The sequence below is a fragment of the Acartia tonsa genome, chromosome 10, assembly GCF_053477335.1.
Source record: "Acartia tonsa isolate MP-2025a chromosome 10, ASM5347733v1, whole genome shotgun sequence".
NCBI classification, from domain to species: Eukaryota; Metazoa; Arthropoda; class Copepoda; order Calanoida; family Acartiidae; genus Acartia; species Acartia tonsa.
In genome coordinates this window covers 27,826,980-27,846,815 of record NC_137269.1, presented here as the reverse complement: position 1 = coordinate 27,846,815, position 19,836 = coordinate 27,826,980, and the positions used below count along the sequence as shown (strand labels likewise).

General features: G+C 32.9%; 1 protein-coding gene across 2 annotated transcripts; it reads right to left on the bottom strand.

Moving 5' to 3' along the window:
- Window positions 1-428: 428 nt before the first annotated feature.
- LOC145329766 (uncharacterized) lies at window positions 429-19,833 on the bottom strand. Of its 2 annotated transcripts, none has more exons than XM_080174149.1 (21): window positions 19,579-19,833; window positions 19,158-19,314; window positions 17,545-17,634; window positions 16,806-16,971; window positions 16,444-16,503; window positions 16,031-16,208; window positions 15,515-15,651; window positions 15,060-15,169; window positions 14,504-14,627; window positions 13,915-14,049; window positions 12,955-13,018; window positions 11,300-11,383; window positions 7,909-8,018; window positions 7,576-7,651; window positions 7,217-7,294; window positions 6,662-6,778; window positions 6,300-6,365; window positions 4,822-4,996; window positions 4,364-4,495; window positions 3,845-4,156; window positions 429-3,317 (listed from the first exon to the last, which is right to left on the bottom strand). In XM_080174149.1, the coding sequence occupies exons 1-21, from the start codon at window positions 19,804-19,806 to the stop codon at window positions 2,887-2,889; spliced, it is 3,030 nt and encodes a 1,009-aa protein (XP_080030275.1). In that variant the 5' UTR covers window positions 19,807-19,833; the 3' UTR covers window positions 429-2,886. The 2 variants fall into 2 exon arrangements, with proteins under 2 accessions (XP_080030275.1, XP_080030274.1); XM_080174148.1 differs by lacking the exon at window positions 6,300-6,365 and adding an exon at window positions 6,183-6,254.
- Window positions 19,834-19,836: the final 3 nt, after the last annotated feature.

Genomic DNA, 19,836 nt, shown 5'->3' with positions numbered 1-19,836 from the left:
TTTCTTTCATCGTATTATAAACAGCTTTATGCAAAAAATGTACAAATGAAATATCAAAACCAGTTTTTTTTTGGCCCGAGATGCCGAAGATTGCCAGTGTTGTGGAGCCGTTTGATTTTGTTGCGGCTCCGGCTCCGAATTCGGCTTCTACCTAGATCAAGAAAATTCAACAATTTTTTTTTCTAATTCTATTTTTGAATTTTTAAGGTTTTAAAAGTTCTATTTCTGAGAAAAGTAGACTTGAAACGGGTTTCCAAATGATAGAATTTAAACATAAGGGTAAAATTTTTTTCCCCCCAGATATTTTTAGCTACACCCGGAGTCGGAGCCGCTCTGAAAATAACGGCTCCAGCTCCGGCTCCACAAATTGCCTATTGCAATACTTAGACATTGAAGTATAGAATTTCTTCGCTGATATAAGAAGCTTATACATAGAAACTACATTTATTTATACACAGTTTAATATATAGTTATTACAAATAAACTATCATATTAATAAAATACCAATAACATTATTATATTTGATATTACTATATTAATAAAATAGTTTTGTTCACATTTTATACAGATAACATCTAAAATATGCGTATCACAGTTTTAGACTTTTTTTATGATTAGTTTGTTAGGAAAATAATTACATTTATTTATCTATCAATTTTTAAAAAATCTACAATCTATTTTTTTCTACATACCAATATATAATCTATAATAAAAAGAAAAAAAGTTAATTAAAATAAGTGTTTAAATTAGAACGGTTAATACTTAAAATATAACAATTACATGTCCTATATTCATTTTGTACTGAGAAATATAAAAAAGATTAACTATTAAATTTTTATTTATAAAAAGGTTTTTATTATTTCGGCGTATTCTCATAAAGTAGCTGTTAATCACTGAACTCCCCCTCCCTCTTCTAATTTTGAAATAAGGAGGGTAGCTTTTCGTTTTTTTTTTCTAGGGTGGGTTAGATGTTATAATATTATACTGGGTAGCCTTTCAGGTTTAGGATATCGGAGGTATAGGATCTGTGGGATTAGTTGGGCTCCCCGCAGCGTTTAGACATATGAAAAAGAACTACGTACATCCTTTTTTAAATTTATTTTAAAAAAAGGAAGTTTGTGGTGTTCTAATGATCAACAGTCACTTTGATGTAAAGCACTTTAACCGCAGCATAAGGAGAAAGATTGTTTTGATGCATGAATCTCGTAATCCAAGTATTGGGGACACTTATTCATAGATTTATCAAAGCCTCTTAAAAACAGGTTTACGAGGAGGAAACTTAATAAAAAGTATCTATACTAACAAATATTAATTTCACACTGCCTCCTTTTAGTAAGCTTGGCTTATTTAATGCTTACCTTACATAGAAGTTTTCAAGTATAATAGATTTAATAAAATTATTCAACATAATCCTTCTTTTCCCATAATTTTGAAAGCTTTTATCAAAATCAATATTTACAAGATAATGAAACTTAAACAAAAATGGAAACAAATAACAATTTTATATACATAACAAAACTATAATATGACAATATCATAGGAACTTTTTATTTTGCAGATGTCTCATTTTTAGAAAAAAAATCAGTTTAAGTTACTTATTTTTTAAAAATCATTAGACCAGGGCTCGGCAGCCACAGCAGAATCCGCGGCCAAAGAACTTACAGCCGTTGCGGCTTGATTATAGCCGATGCCACTCTTAGCCTAAGCGATCCGCAGCCATGGTATATCCAGTCGATGCGGCTGATAAAAAATCCGATGAAAAACAATAAAATTTAAATTTTAAGTACCTGCCCTTCAAGAAAAGAAAACATAGTTTACGATAACAACAGTAGAATTTATAATAACAAGATTATTCAATGTCACACGTATTTATATTTTTGTTTTACCAAATACATTAAGTTTCATCTCTCCTTTTAATTTCATCATTCACATTTGATATCAAAATAAGTTTCAAATCAATTAAAGCTACAATAACATAATTCATCACTTTGTACATGTAATAGAAGTTAATATAAGTAAAATATATAAAAAAATTAAAAGTATAACTAGATAATATTAACAACACTGGCATGGGTAAAATTATAATATGATAAACAATATTTTAGTCAACTCTCAACCTTTCCTTAATGCAATCAACAAGTATTGAAATCAAATAATCAGAGAAAAATTATTTATCAAACACTACTTTACTTTTTAGAGTTTCAAACAAAAAAAAATCTTTCATTATTGTTGTTTGAAGATAGAGTTCATAATTTAGTAAGCCAATTTTAGTTTTATTTCAACGTGTTTTGATTGCTTTTCAGAAAGGTGTCAACTTTTGCATTATTTGTATTTCCAAATGTTTCTTAATTTTGATAAAAAAAATAATATACATAAAGAATCAACCTTACCATAAAATCAAAATGAAATCATTTATAAACATAACATTGGCTGTTAAGCTCCTCAAATTAAGTTTTCAACATTCAACCAAGTACCCTGAATTACATGCAAAAATTTAAAAATCCACACAAAAAAAACATAAATCAATTTTAAAAAAGTCAATAAAAAACATAAGTCAATACAACAATTAAAAACAAAAATAATCTAATCCTGGAAAAAATCAACTAAAAATAACAGAGGAAATCTTAGTTTGATTGTTAGCAATTTATGTTACTAGGTAATTTTATCTTATTTACTTCTAGGCCTTTCAACATTTTTTATACATAAATTTTACTACAATTAGGACTATCTTCTATCTTCCTCATTACATTTTCAATTCTTCATTTTTTTATCAATCTCCAAGCATTAAATATTTTAGCTAAATATATTTTAGTTATTCAGAATTGAAAAAAAAAGTTTCTTTAACATTAAACATGTATTTCTAATTTTAATTTCCCTATTGAAAGTTTAATTTGCCTTTTCAGCCTCAAAATGGCTGGCCATTCTAGCCATGAGAGCAGCTGTGGCCGCGTGCTGAATAACTCCAGGATTAGGATGGTGCAGCCCATGATGGGCGGGGTGTTGATGGTGAGAGGGGTGTGGCAACTGGCCGCTGCCAACTCCACCCGGCCCCCCGTGATGATTGTGACCACCAAAACCTCCATGATTTAGACCACGCAGATGTTCATCTCCAACTCTATGACCCATGCCCTGCATTTCCCGCTGATAATCCGCTGCACCCCGCGAATGTCCAAAGTCTCTGTGAAGGTGATCCATAACGCCACCTGCGCCGATTCCCCGCGGGGGCGGTAGGTCGCGCAGCCCCTCCATAAGTTGATGGTGGGCGGAGTGATGGCCAGAGGAATGGTGACCCATGCCTCCCATTCCATGAAGGAATTCTAAACAAACAATAACAAAAAGTCAATTAAAAACGCAACAATAACAACCTAATAATTTTTTCAAAACAGACAATTCATCTTTCCGTCTTTTTTATAACTAAACATTATTTTGTCTCCTCCTTTTCCGCCAGAGATGGGTTCTTAAAAGATAATGCCGCGTTTTTTCGACATTTTTTACGCTATGAATAACAAGCGCGGCATTCGCGAAATCTAAAAAGAGTATACAACTTAAGAATTCAAAATTTTAAAATTATTATTTTAGCCATTTGTATGATGTCTAATATAGCTCTAAAAAGATATATTAATTAATATGCAGCAAAAATGGATTTAAGATAATTTGTTTTTCTTTTATAAAGGCTGTACTAACAAAAGCGAAATGATAAAATAAATAGTTGTATACTCTGTTTAAATTTCGCGAATGCCGCGCTTGTTATTCATATCGTAAAAAATGTCGAAAAACGCGGCATTCATCTTTCAAAAACCCATCTCAGGTAAAAATTACAAACATTGATAATAATTGTACACACCTGCAATTCCTGCCATATCACTGGTCTTCAATTTACTCAGCGACAAATCCGTGGCGTGCGCAGGGGTCGGATCCACTTCAAATGAAGAATTATGATCATTTCCCTGTCCTCCGCCGCCCCCATGACCACTATGGATGCTGTGACCGCTCCCCGGCCTCGGCGGGATGTTGCCGAACGGATCTTGCTTAAATGTCATCGGCGGCACATTGTTGTGGTCTGTCTTAAAGTTTGCTGTTGGGTTGTTGCCGCCATTGTTAACTGTAGGTGGGATGTTTTGCTCAGGATCTTGTTTGAAAACTGTACCACTACCATCTTAATAGAATACATTGGATTAAGATTATATTTTTATTCTTATAACACCCAATCGTGTTCTATAAGTTGTTTTCTATTATATAAATTCAAATCTCTGCTGTTCGTTCGGAGTAGAAAAGTCAAAATTTATATGTATTTTCCGTGAAGAGTAAAAAATATTCATATTAAAAAAGTTTATGTAATACTAGACTTTCAAATTAAAGATACCTCTATTCACATCTGTATTGTCTGTGTCTTCATTATCATTATTATTTTGTTGTTGTTGATTGTTTTGATTTGAAGATCTTGAAGAATTATTCGTGTTTCCACTTCCAGAATTATTGGAAGAATTACCAGTCCCTGAAAAGTAATTGATTTATTTTCATATTTATCTTCAATTAGGTATGTGAAAAGAATCATCAGAAATTACTCAGAGGGGTAGGGGTAATAAAATCATTTGCATTATGGGTTAAAAGCAATCCAGTTTTTGGTGAAAATCAAGAAAGCTAAGAATTAAAAACGGTAGCGGGCCCAAAACTGTAGCCGTACCAGTCGATAAATAAGAAAAGATATATTTCTTTTTAAATCTCAATAGTTGATCAAAATGATTTTATTATACTACGTTCAATATCTTAATCAAGTCTTATATTCGGCTAGGGGCGAAGTCAAAGGTATAAAAATTAAACCTTTAAGATCTGGAGTGACTCCATCAGGGAGATGAGGCCTGCTGTACCATGGCTTGGTGTCCACCTCATGCTCCATGGCGTGCACATTCTTCATGTGGCGCTTCAGGTTGAACTTGCTGTTGTACATCTTGTCACACACCTTACATCTCACCTCTATCTTCACCTTCGGCTTCAACTAAATCATAACAATCCTTTTAGGGTATAGGGTAGTAAGCTTTTTTTTGCTTGTAGCAAAAGATATCGCAAACCGCTGAACCGATATGGTTCTTCTATTCTATACCGTGAAAAATGTACAAAATGTTTTTAAATATCTTTGGGGAGGGTAATCACCCTCCCTTCTTGAAGGCATTTTTTTAGATATTTTCTGTATTTTATAACGTTTTATAACTCTTTATATTATTTTTAACTCTTTATAACATTTTACAATTCTTTATAACTTTTTATATTTATTTATATTGATTCATATTATTTAAAACCTTTGAATTTTTTTTTTTATTGTTTTTTCAAATTTCTTTGCCATTAGCCTTTTTGGGGCTTCGCCCCTACAGGAGAAGGAAGTTTTCACAATCTTTTTGAATTTGATAAAACAAAGTTTAAAGCAGAAAAGAAATTTAAAAAGAAGAAAAATAATTGAAAATATAAAGAAAATATAAAAAAGTATAAAAAAATATAAAAAATATATAAAAAGATATAAAAATATATAAAAACATAAAAAACATTAGGTAAAATTAGAAAAAATATGAAATTTTTTTTTGGGGGGGGGAAATTTTCATTTTTGGGGGGGTTGGGGGTGTCCCACCCCCCAAGAAAATACCACAGGAACAATAGGTATATACCCTGAAGAGTAGAATCCAATCAGTTCAGTGGTTACCGCGATCTTAAGCTTTAAGACGGACGGACGAACGGACAGACATCATTGTACTTTCGTATTATAGATTAAGGATTATTTGCCTAAAAAGCTTAAGGTTTCAATAACTGCTGTTACATAATTTACCATTTTAATATCAAAATTTCACAGATGACACAAAAAATTCTAGACTATCTTTTTGAAATATTTATGGAATCTTGATGATAAAAAAAAACAGATGAAATCATTTTATTACCGTAAGTAATTTAGCATTATTACAAGCAATGAAACGAAAATAAAAGTACTGTGTAATAACTATTAAAAGTGAAAAGCGAAAAGAAAAAATCGCGTTGACGAACGTATATGTTCTAATTGTTATAGAGTAGTTGCGCTACGTTAATTATTGACAAACACACATAAACTAAGAATAAGAAAAAAGCATGGCTCCATAAATAACAATAAAGGAGAGAGAAAATGATGGATAGGTTACTGGAGGATAGAAGATAATACTCACACTTTCCCCTGGGAAGAGCTCGGGGTGGGCCTTCTTCATGTGATTTTTCAGGGAAGTGGAGTGAATGAGAACCTAAAATGAGACAGGTAACTAGATATACACATATTAGAAACTTACCCCTGGGAAATTTTCTGGGTGCGCCTTCTTAAGGTGGTTTTTCAGAGAAGTTGAGTGAATTAGTACCTAAATCATTGTTCATTAAAATATGCCCCTGGTTCAAGGATATAAAGGGGCTGATAAATTGATGTACGTGATTCAGCAATTAAAATCAACTTGTAATTTCCGAACTTTTTTGTTATTTTGTGGGTGTAATCACTAATCTCAGAGGGCAGTCACGTTCTAGGATAAAAACATAATGGTTAAAATGCTAAAGAAATTAAATAATTCCGATGGTTTTAGGCCATTCTCTTGACCTCAAGTAAAACCATAAGAAACTGCAGGTGGCAAAACTAAGTTATTTATGTAAAAAAAATATTGACCTTGTTACAGTATGGACAAGTGAATTCCTCTGGTTCATGTTCTTTCTCCCAGTGCATCTTCAAATATTTTCTCCGGGAGGTTGTGTAGCTACACTCCTCACATTTTAACTTTTTCTCCTAGAAATAACAAGTCCATAAGTAGCGCAGCATTAGTCAGTATTTTCAATAAAAACAGTATAAATTTAAATAGGTAAAAAAGGGGGAGGGCTAAAGTGTCACTGGAAAGCAAAATTTTGCTAAAAAAATACAGCACCATGGCTAGGAAAGGCAGTTGATTTTAATACAATGTTGTTCCGGTCAAGAAACGGCGGCGAAAACCGCCGCCCTGCCGTGGCAACCACCGATTACAAAAAAGTAAAAAATTGAAGCATGTTTCGCTGTAATTTAATTTTAAAATAATTTTCTTGTATTATATTTTAAGAAACAGCCAACCAAAATCTCAATGCTGTGAAATTCATGTTAATATCATTCCAAACTTCAATATGGTTGTTTTTCTTTCTGGCTGTACGTACGTATATCTGTCAATTTTTCTAAAGAGTATCCAACTTTATTTACCTGATGGGTCTCTCTAAAATGTCTTCTAAGATTTGACATAGAATGGGTAGAAAAGCTACAATCAGTACAGTAAAACATCTATACGAAAAGATTGTATTTTTATCATAAGGTATTATAGAAACAGTTGTCCGTGGAGTGGAAAATAAACACTTATGTGATATCCCGGTTTGATGGACCCCAATCTGTCGAAGGTACGGGCTCTCAAACAAAAAGGTTCATCAAAGGTGAAAATTCAGTGAAAATAACAAGGATTCGTAGCCGTACAAAAATTAGCACATTTTTACATTAAGTCCTAAGTACATTTTATATCAGCGGAAAGCTGTTTATAATACGATGCGAGAAATGACATTTTTTCTAACCTGATTACTGTGTTGTGACTCCTTGTGTTTGTTTAGAGAATCAAGACTTGGGGACTCATGGTCACAATGTGGACATCTAGATAGATTATGATAGATAGATAATAAGATATATAGTTGTGACTCCTTGTTTGTTAAGAGAGTCAAGACTTGGGGACTCATGGTCACAATGTGGACATCTAGATAGATAGATATTAAGATAGCTAGATATCTAGATATATGGTTGTGACTCCTTGTGTTTGTTTGCCTGCGTTCTGTCGGGGATGTAGATGTCGGGATCGAGTCTAGATCATGTTAGAGACGATGAAAATCAAATTCTTATAAATATTTACTTACTTGTGTTTGATTCCCATGTGCTTTCCTTCAATGTGGGTTCTAAGATTACACTTGAAGACTGTTGTATAATCACATAACTGACATTTTATGGTTTTACCAATATGCTTCGACTTAAAAGAAAAATTATTATAAGATTATTGTATATTTATAATGGCTAATTCTAATAAAAAATAATTAGGCACATATTTTATTTTAAAAATTCAATCATTTGTTTTTTGCCTACTTAATTGAATTTAACATAAGGGGGGGGGGGGGGGGGGGCGTAATGACATAAGCTCTTAAACCGTGAGCAAAATGGTCTAAATATTGAGCTAGACCCTTCAAACTTGGTATATAAGCTTAGTCCTATAGGTATTACATCTAAATAGCAAAAAAATCCAAAAATTTTTATTTTTAGGTTAGGTTAGGTAAGAAAAACCCTGCGGAAATGGGGGTTTTAGGCTTTTTTGGGTCTATTTTGATGTGGAAACTTGCCTAAAATTGTTTTTTCTTAGGGTTTTAACTTAAATACACTGTATCTATTTATATGGACATTATTTAAGATGATTCATCAAGTCGGGGACCGACCCCAGGGGGCTAGGTTGGTGGCCCGCAGGGGTTAAGTTCATTTTTCCCAATATATTTGTTGTGATACATCAAATTATAGGTTTTTTAGGTCAAGGAACTCAAATTCAGAGCTAAAATAAGCATTAGACTAATCTGAAGCTAGCCCCAGCGGGCTAGGTTGGTGGCCCGCAGGGGTTAAGTGCATTTTTTCTAATATATATCTTGTTATATATTAAACTATAGGTTTTTTAGGTCAAGAAACTCAAATTCTGAGCGAAAATTAGCATTAGACTGACCTGAAGCTAACCCCCCCGGGCTAGGTTGGTTTTCTGCAGGGCTTAAGAGCATTTACCTAACCTAACCTAGAAACTTACTTATATTTTCACAGGTTTTTTTCTTGAATAAACTGTGTCTATTAATGAGGACTTTATTTAAGATGATCCAGCAAGTCGGGGACCGACCCCAGCGGGCTAGGTGGGTGGCCCGCAGGGGTTAAGTGCATTTTTCCCAATATGTATGTTGCGATACATCAAATTATAAGTTTTTTAGGTCAGTTAACTCAAATTCAGAGCTAGAATTAGCATAAGACTAATCTGAAACTAGCCCCAGCGGGCTAGGTTGGTGGCCCGCAGGGGTTAAATGCATTATTTCCAATATAGATCTTGTTATATATCAAAATAAAGGTTTTTAAGGTCAAGAAACTCAAATTCAGAGCTAAAATTGGCATAAGACTTACCTGAAGCTAACCCCTGCGGGCTAGGTAGATTTTCCACAGGGCTTATGTGCATTTTACCTAACCTTACCTAGAAACTTACTTATTCTTTTTGTTTTTTTCCTTGAATAAACTGTGTCTATTAATGAGGACATTATTTTAGATAATCCAGCAAGTTTGGGACCGACCCCAGCGGGCTAGGTGGGTGGCCCACAGGGGTGTAGTGCATTTTTTCTAAAGTATGTGTTGTCATACATCAAATTATAGGTTTTTTATGTCAAGAAACTCAAATTCAGAGCTATTTTAAGCATTAGACTGACCTAAGGCTAACCCCGCGGATTAGGTGGGTGGCCTGCAGGGGTAAATTTTCCAAATTATGTGTTGTTATACTTCAAACTATAGGTTTTTAAAGTCAATTTGGAGCTAAAAAAAAACACAATAGCAACCTGATGCTAGTTTTTTTGTGGTATGTGGTATACATTAAATTAAAAAATTGTATCCTATTAGCATATTAAATTCTTCCACCGCTAACATTGTACTATCAAAATTGAAATTCTTTCAAATATATGCCATATAAATGTAGTTTAACCATTTAACCGGGAAAAAATATGCAGTTCACTAAATTAAGTTCAAATGCATTTCGTGAAACTATTCCTTTGAATTTCTGGACCTAAAAAGCCTATAATTTTATGTATGACAACTAAAAATGCACTTAACCCCTGCGGGCCACGCACCTAGCCTGCTGGGGTCTTAAATCTTAAATAATGTTCTAATAAATAGACACAGTTTATTCCAGAAAAAAACCATAAAAAAACAAGTAAGGTTCTAGGTTAGGTTAGGTAAAATGCACTTAAGACTTGCAGGCAACCCACCTCGCCCGCTGGGGCTAGCTTTAGATTAGTCTGATGCTTTTATTAGCTGTAAATTTGAGTTTCTTGACCTTAAAAACCTATAGTTGGATGTATGACAACACATACTTTAAAAAAAAAAATGCATTTAACCCCTGAGGGACACCCACCTAGCCCGCTGGGGTCGGTCTTCGACTTGCTGGATCATCTGAAATAAGGTCCTCATGAATGGACAGTTTATTTGAAAAAAACCTAAAAAAAAAATTATTAAATGTAAGTTTCTAGGTTAGGTTAGGTAAAATGCACTTAAGCCCTGTGGGCTACCTATCTAGCCCGCTGGGGTGAGCTTCAGATTAGTCTAATGCATATTTCAGCTCTGAATTTGAGTTCTTTGACCTAAAAAACATATCAATTGATGTATCACATCATATATATTGGGGAAAATGCACTTACCCCTGCGGGCCACCCACCTAGCCCGCTGGGGTCGGTCCCCGACTTGCTGGATCATCTTAAATAAAGTCTTCATTAATAGACACAGTTTATTCAAGAAAAAAAACCTGTAAAAATATAAGTATGTTTCTAGGTTAGGTTAGGTAAATGCTCTTAAGCCCTGCAGAAAACCAACCTAGCCCGGGGGGGGGGGGGTAGCTTCAGGTCAATCTAATGCTAATTCTCGCTCAGAATTTGAGTTTCTTGACCTAAAAAACCTATAGTTTGATATATAACAAGATATATATTAGAAAAAATGCACTTAACCCCTGCGGGCCACCAACCTAGCCCGCTGGGGCTAGCTTCAGATTAGTCTAATGCTTATTTTAGCTCTGAATTTGAGTTCCTTGACCTAAAAAACCTATAATTTGATGTATCACAACAAATATATTGGGAAAAATGAACTTAACCCCTGCGGGCCACCGACCTAGCCCCCTGGGGTCGGTCCCCGACTTGCTGAATCATCTTAAATAATGTCCATATGAATAGATACAGTGTATTTAAGTTAAAACCCTAAAAAAAAACAATTTAAGGCAAGTTTCCACATCAAAATAGACCAAAAAAGCCTAAAACCCCCATTTCCGCAGGGTTTTTCTTACCTAACCTAACCTAAAAATAAAAAATTTTGGATTTTTTTGCCATTTAGATGTAATACCTATAGGACTAGGCTTATATACCAAGTTTGAAGGGTCTAGCTCAATATTTAGACCATTTTGCTCACGGTTTAAGAGCTTATGTCATTACGCCCCCCCCCCCTTATAGCTCTTAATATTTGTTATTAGCTAAAATACTTTACCTTAATATGAAATCTGAGAACACTTTTCTGTTTAGAGCTATAATCACATTGGTCACAATGGAACACTGTGTCTGTATGATGAACCTTAATAATAATAACAATAATAATAATAATAATAATTAGAACTATAATCACATTGGTCACAATGGAACACTGTGTCTGTATGATGAACCTTAATAATAATAATAATAATAATAATAATAATAATAATAATAATAATAATAATTAGAACTATAATCACATTGGTCACAATGGAACACTGTGTCTGTATGATGAACCTTAATAATAATAATAATAATAATTAGAACTATTATCATACTGTTCACAATGGAACACTGTGTCTGTATGATGAACCTTAATAATAATAATAATAATAATTAGAACTATTATCATACTGTTCACAATGGAACACTGTGTCTGTATGATGAACCTTAATAATAATAATAATAATAATTAGAACTATAATCATACTGTTCACAATGGAACACTGTGTCTGTATGATGAACCTTAATAATAATAATAATAATAATAATAATTAGAACTATAATCATACTCGTCACAATGGAATACTGGTCACAATGAAACACTGTGTCTGTATGATGAACCTTAATTATAATAATTAGAACTATAATCATACTGGTCACAATGGAATACTGTGTCTGTATGATGAACCTTAATAATAATAATAATAATAATAATTAGTACTATAATCATACTCGTCACAATGGAACACTGTGTCTGTATGATGTACCTTAATAATAATAATAATAATAATTAGAACTATAATCACATTGGTCACAATGGAACACTGTGTCTGTATGATGTACCTTAATAATAATAATAATAATTAGAACTATAATCATTAATCATACTGGTCACAATGGAACACTGTGTCTGTATGATGAACCTTAATAATAATAATAATTAGAACTATAATCATACTGGTCACAATGGAACACTGTGTCTGTATGATGAACCTTAATAATAATAATAATAATAATTAGAACTATTATCATACTGTTCACAATGGAACACTGTGTCTGTATGATGAACCTTAATAATAATAATAATAATAATAATTAGTACTATAATCATACTCGTCACAATGGAACACTGTGTCTGTATGATGTACCTTAATAATAATAATAATAATAATTAGAACTATAATCACATTGGTCACAATGGAACACTGTGTCTGTATGATGTACCTTAATAATAATAATAATAATTAGAACTATAATCATTAATCATACTGGTCACAATGGAACACTGTGTCTGTATGATGAACCTTAATAATAATAATAATTAGAACTATAATCATACTGGTCACAATGGAACACTGTGTCTGTATGATGAACCTTAATAATAATAATAATAATAATTAGAACTATAATCATACTGGTCACAATGGAATACTGGTCGCAATGGAACACTGTGTCTGTATGATGAACCTTAAAAATAATAATAATAATTAGAACTATAATCATCCTGGTCACAATGGAATACTGGTCACAATGGAACACTGTGTCTGTAAGATGAACCTTAATAATAATAATATTTAGAATAAAATTCTTTGTAATCAGCAATAAAATGTTCTTGTATAGACCTAAAATCTTAGTTAGGTACTATAATATTCATATAAATCCAAAAAATACCTGAATATGAAGTCTAAGGGCAGCCTCTGAAGGACCAGAATACTCACATTGATTGCAACTATGTCTGAAAATTAAAATTAATCTATTCAAAAAGTAAAAACAATAATTTATTAGTTAAAGCTATTTTTACTTTTACATAAGAAACATATTATTATTTTATGTATCAATATTGCTTAAATACGTGATTAGCATGGAAATTCTTACGTTTAGTAAATTATTAAAGCTAAACGGATAATTAGGTATATTTTGATAAAAAAAAAAGTGTAAAAAGCATAAAGTCAAGCATTAAATATTGACTTCTTATACGCTTTAAACTTTCTCGGGACCTATCAAAAGATTTGCCAATCTCGAAAACCCAATAGGCCATTAGACAATAAACAAACAGGCATCATACTGCTTTTATATAAAAACAAGGATGACAACATAGATAAAATCGAAGCTCTGAAACGATATGAAAGACGAACATTACCTTTTGTTGAGTGTCAGAACTGAATATACAAAATATGAAAATAAAAGGTTTGACAAAATTATACGTAAATTTGTTCCAAAACTTCTTAAATACAGAATTCTGTTTAAGGACATACTGACATTTGTAATACTTGATTATAGAGATGCTTTGCTCTTAATGTTGTATCTAATTGTAATAGGAATCAGTAATCAAAAAATCAGATCAATCGGATGTTTTTATCACATATAAAATTGTTATTAAAAAAGTAAAAAAATCAACATGTTTAAAATGGACGTAGGGACATTCTGGTAACGATTATAGAGTTGCTACGCTTACTAAATCGTACATAACTACTACAGGAATCACCATGCAAAGTTTGAAATCAATAGGGCAATTCTAACTTGCCTAAATTAACGAATAAAAGCTAACTATCTCGGACGGGCGTACGGACTGACCGACCCTAATTATAGAAAAGCTTCGCTTTTAAAAAGCTAATAAACTAATTTGATTACCTTATCCCCAAATGTTTGGAGCTGATATGAGCCTTGAGATTTTGTGCCCAGCTAGTTGTGTATTGACAATATTCGCACTGTAATGTCTTGCCCTTGTGCTTCACCTCTACATGGTGGGCTAAAGCTCTCTTGTACCTTAATTCATTTTGATTTTATGCAACAAAAACTTCAAACAAATATGATATAAAAACTAAGTAACAACATTTTTTTCTAATAGAAACTTAGAAAGGGGAAAACTATATTCATCATTTTAAAAGTAATACAACTTAATGGTGCATAGATTATACATTGTTAATTACCTCATACGCCAAGGATAACTAAGGAGCACCTTTTCTCTCATTTTCTGTCCAAACACCCGGGGTATTACACCCAACAGATTATCATCTCTTTGATTTCACGACCTTTGTCTTTGTATGGTGATTAGTTGCGCCCTACACTAACTATTAATGCCGTGCATTTGACATAGCAGCAGTAGGAACCATTTTAAGATCTTTGTTTATGACGCGGCGTTGGTTCGAGTTTCGAAATAAAATAAGTGTTAAGCCACGGTCTCGGGTCTAAGGCATACCAAGATAATTGAGCTACTTACTTTGTTTTGTAATGGCAGGTTTCACACTTGAACTCCTCACCGCTGTGATTGTACTTTTTGTGCTTTCTCAGAGAATCTATTGATGATCCCAGGAACTCGCATTGGTCACATTGATGTTTTATACCTAGAAAACAAGAATTTACCTAGTAATTAATAGCGTAACAAATATATTTGAAACATATGTTTTTAAAGGGGGGAGGCGGATGTGGTTTCAAAAAATGGCACATTCGCCATCACCCTTTTAAAACAAAAAGGCTAGTTAGTATATTACAATATCACAGTAGAGAAAAATTTAAGTAAGTAGGTATTCGTAAGAAACTAAAAAAAATATTGATGTCAATAAACACTGAATAGAAAATTAAGAATCCTAAATAGTAATGATTTTTTGTCTGAAGCTAAAGATCTCGGAAATAGTCCGAATGGGTTGTATTTTTTAGGGATGCTTTATGAAAGTCTTTGTGTGGTTTAAGGCTATTTTCCTGGCACCCCCCCCCCCCCCCACCTTTACCTAGAGTCTAGAGGCGAATCAACTAGTGTAAGTATAAAAGTAATTTACCTAAATGTTTTGACTCTATATGTTTTTTAAGAGACTGTTTTCTGGAAGCTATGTAGACACAATCTGGATAGGTACAACCAAGCTCTTCTTTTGTTTTAGACATTATATACCTACAATATTAATTTCATCATATCGGTTTCATAGACAACTTTTTCGCGGATAAGAAACAGGAAAAGGAAAGTAACATATATATTTTTGCTTTCTAAATAAACTAGATGCTTAAATAACAAGATCGAAATCCTGTCTCTTTGTATACCTAAACTTTTAACAACTAAAAAAAACAAGTGATATCATTTTATGTTTCAATGCCAACTACCAAATATAATCAAAATAAGTTCTCATTTTATTTTCCTGTTTTAGAAACTAATGTTCCTTTTATCTAAAACATTGTTATCCTATTGTTGCTGCGCTACATAAAAACATAATTATAATTGATATGTAATCTTTAAACTTACTTTGGAGCGCTGGATTTCATTTTCTTTATCTTGTGTGTTTTGCCCGCCTTTCTGCCCCTCTTCTTGGGTGCAGCCACACCCGCCTCCTCCTTAATCTTGACACCCCCAGGTACATACTCGTCGTCTGAACTAAGCTCCTAGAGTAGATACATGTCGTCATTGTGTAGGCTATGTAATTGTATTGGAATGAAATACGACATATGAAGAAAAGAAACATTTTAAAATCTTCACTTAATTGTTACCATCTTAAGATATCAATTAAAACCACAGCTAATTATATTAAATAACCAATATTCTTAGCCTTGGCATAGTACTACTACAAGTGCCATGCATAAAATTCATTTATAAGGCTGTCTGTAGTCAGTTTCATCTTTAGAATCGTCTAATTATTCTACCAAGTTCATACAGCTCCTATGTCAGGCTTCTGACAAAAAAAAAAAAACTCTAAAATATCCATCATCGCAAATTCATAGTTTAAGTATTTAATTTTTTTTTAAATAAAATTATTGAACCAACCTGTTTTTTAATTGTGACTTTATGATCCATCTTGATACTCTGAGAAGGTTGTAGAGCCCCCCCGGCACCAGCCTCAAACTTGGTTCCATCATTCTCATCATCAGAACCAGTGTTCACCTCGTTCTTCAGATTTTTCAGGGCGTGCTTCAGCTTAGCACTTTCTGTCGCCAATTTTCTCCTGCAAAAAAAATAAACGGTTTTAAAACCACAGTGGCTTCGACCATAACCTTTGTGTGTTATAACCATCTGAGGGTAGGGTGGGGGGAAATAATCCTATATATAAAAAAAAACACTTTAAAGGTGTTTCTTTGAGGGGGGAGATGGGTGTCGGGAGGGTCAAATATCAATTAATCAAAAAAATGATATATTTCAAGAATAGTATTTCAAAGACCACTCAAATAAACTAAACTTACTTGTTCTTAACATCTCCTTCATTGTCAAAAGATGTGTCTTCGTCATTATCTTCTTCATCACTATAATAAGATAGAAAATTAGATAACAAGAATAAGAAAGACAATAGATAGATAGATAGATGGAAAAATTTTCAAGATATGATTTTCAGATCGTGATTAAAGTTAAAAACAAAATATTTTAACTAAGAAAGTCAAAATCAGATAATTCGGCAAGGCATTTAAAGACTAGCAATTTGGCTGAAATTCCTGTATTCAGTGTTACTTTAGTTGAGACTTATCGGTTCAGCTTTTAGCAAGAGTCTTCGGTACACAGAGACAGATATCCTGTTGTTAGTATTACATCAAGACATAAATCTAATTACCTGGAGCTTTTAGGTTCCAATTTGATTTCAACATTGACATTCTCAACTTTCATCTGCACCTCAACAGGCATCACCATTTCTTCATCCTCGGCGTAAAAATTCATACTTTTCCTGCCCCGCCGTGGACGGCTGGATATTTCTTCAGTCTCATCTGCTCCTTCTTCATCTGAAGATTAAAAGGGGTAAGAGCATATTTATTTTGATTTACACATGAATAATAGAGTACAAGAAAAGCTTTTCTAGTATCCATTCGAAACCTGTGGATTAGAACCGGTTCTCATCAATACGAAAAAAGTGGGGGGGGGGGGGGAGGGTTAATGCAACCATCTCGTATTAAATGATTAAATGGCACTTAGAATTCGAATTTCGATCTGAAATTTTGCATGAATAATCCTTGGTAGGTCTATTTTCCCTAAATCGAACAAAAGTTGGAAAAGTAACGGCTAGCGGCTCAGCCGTTTTGCCATTTTTTAGCTATCCTATGAGCAAATAAGTCACGAAACCTATCTCCACATAATACTTTTTGTCGCTCAAAAACATTATCTCAAATTTTCAAAATTGAAAAAAAATTCTAAGAGGATAACGCCTTTATAACTTCTCAAAGTCGATAGGTACCTAATTTATTATGTCCATAATAACAAAATTTACTATTTGTAATCCAAGTTACATAGTAGCTAAACTCCAAATGTTGTGAAAAATTAAAATATTTCAAAAAGTTATAAATATGCTGCCAACTTGCCTGGGTCAGGTGAACTTGATTTTTTTACTTTGATTTTCTTTTTCGGTACTTTGCGTACAGGAGAACTCATTTCAGAATCTGATTCTTCACCTTAACAAGTTTAAATGATATTTTATCCTGTTTAGATTTAATTTTTTATTTAAAAATATAAAACAAGATTACCTAATTTTATTTATAATCAAGGGGCCTGGGATTATAATACATTCGAAGTAAGAAGCTTTGTATTAGCAGGTTTAGAGATATTTCCATTAAGAGGGAGAGAGTTCCCAAATAACATAATTGCTTTTCCAACGAATTTTTATAAAGGGAGAGGTCATTTTCTAGTAAATCCCGTAAAGGTGTGTGTTATAAGGCCTAAAAATAGTAGTAGAACGATAAGGTGCTCTAGATATATGTATTCCCTATTGAATAGAACAATAGGGAAATTTTTTTTTTTTTTTTGATAACCGTACCTGGATTATCTAAAAAAAATACGAAATTTCTATCAAACGCTTTGTTTGGCTCAAACTGACAAAAATTAAAAAAAAATATAATTATAATAATAATGTTTTCTATAGGTACAAGGTAAAGGTTAAGAACAATCTATACCATTAAACAAAGGAATGAGTCATTCTTTACAGGTTGATTTATTATAATTATATTTTTTTTTATTTGTGTCAGTTTGAGCCAAACAAAGCGTTTGATAGAAATTTCAGATATTCCAGGTACGGTTATCAAAAAAAAAAAAAAAAAATTTCTTCCCTATTGTTCTATTCAATAGGAAATACAAATATATAGAGCACCTTATCGTTCTACTACTATTTTTAGGCCTTATAACACACACCTTTACGGGATTTACTAGAAAATGACCTCTCCCTTGTTTAAATGCCACTGCACACACAGGGGCAAAACTTTTATTTCATAAACAAGCAAAGCTGCTTGAAATGAACACAGAGTCGTATGCTGAGAGATAAATAAAGCAGATAGAACTGTGTGTAAGAAAATATAATGTTGTACTATATGTACATTATAAATGTTCTTATTTTAGATGACCAGAGGCACACCCATGAGAAGCAAAGCAAGCCTACATAAACTAATTTCATTCCTGAGCATACCCCCCCCCCCTAAATTTTTCTCAATTACTCTAATATTACCCCACTATTAATCAAATAATCATCATTTTATTATTATAATTAAGAACCTAACAATGGTAATATGTCGTGATCCTGCCTAATAAGAGCTTAAGAACTGTCAGTCAATCTCTCTTTGTAATGAGGTGAGACATTATCAGGAAATATACATCCCTGACAAATGTACAGCAGCAATACAAACAGAATGAAGAACAGATAGAAAAAAAAACAGACATATCAGGGATTTAAAGGGATTAGACAATGACCAATAAATTGATGTACATCCCGCACAATTATACATAAAATTACCCCTTCTGTAGATTACAATCAGTGGTTAAAACGTTTGGACACTCAATTTAATACCCAAACCCATGAAAACTCAAAAAAATCCCCAAAGTTGTTAACCTATGAATAGGAAAACTTTTGGAACTTGTGTAATAAATAGCCTAATGTCCCCTCCCTCCCTGTAGACATGTTTACATTATACAATCACATATAGAGTACCTTGTTCAGAATTTTCATTTTCTTCCTCCTCCTCCTCTCCATCTGCATCCACAGCCTCCATATCAGAATCTGAATCAAACTCTCCCCTCCTATCATCATACTCAAGTTCTTTTTCATCTCCGTCAGCAAATGACACTTCTTTCTTTGTTATATTTTCCTAAATATTTTTTTTTAAAAGTTGGTTTATCTAAGAGATCCCCTGAGGGAATGGATATAGAATCTACGTGGATATTTTGACAGGAGAAAATTTGTCGTCAAACCTCCCCAGGACCTATAAGAAGCTACAATTTAAAGCAGAACCATATCGGTTCAGTGGTTAGCGAGAACACACAGATACACAGAAATCCTGTTACTTTATTTGTAAGGATTACCTCTATTATCATGTAACAAAAATATAATCTTTTTTTGAACGAACACAAACCTTATTATCTTCATCTTGGACCTCCATTTTTTCCTCACATTTTTCTAGGGAATCTTCACCGTTTATTTCCTTTTCTTCGTCACTATTTTCATTCTCATTGTCGTTTTCTTGATCTTGCTGCTCCCCAGTTTTTTCATCTCCATCCTGTGGTAGCCCGTCCCTGGTATCAGTGCCAAACTCGCCACCCCCTCCACCAAAATCTTCAGCATTTTCGGCTGGCGAGCTCATTTTTATATGTTTATCTATTGTTATCCTAGG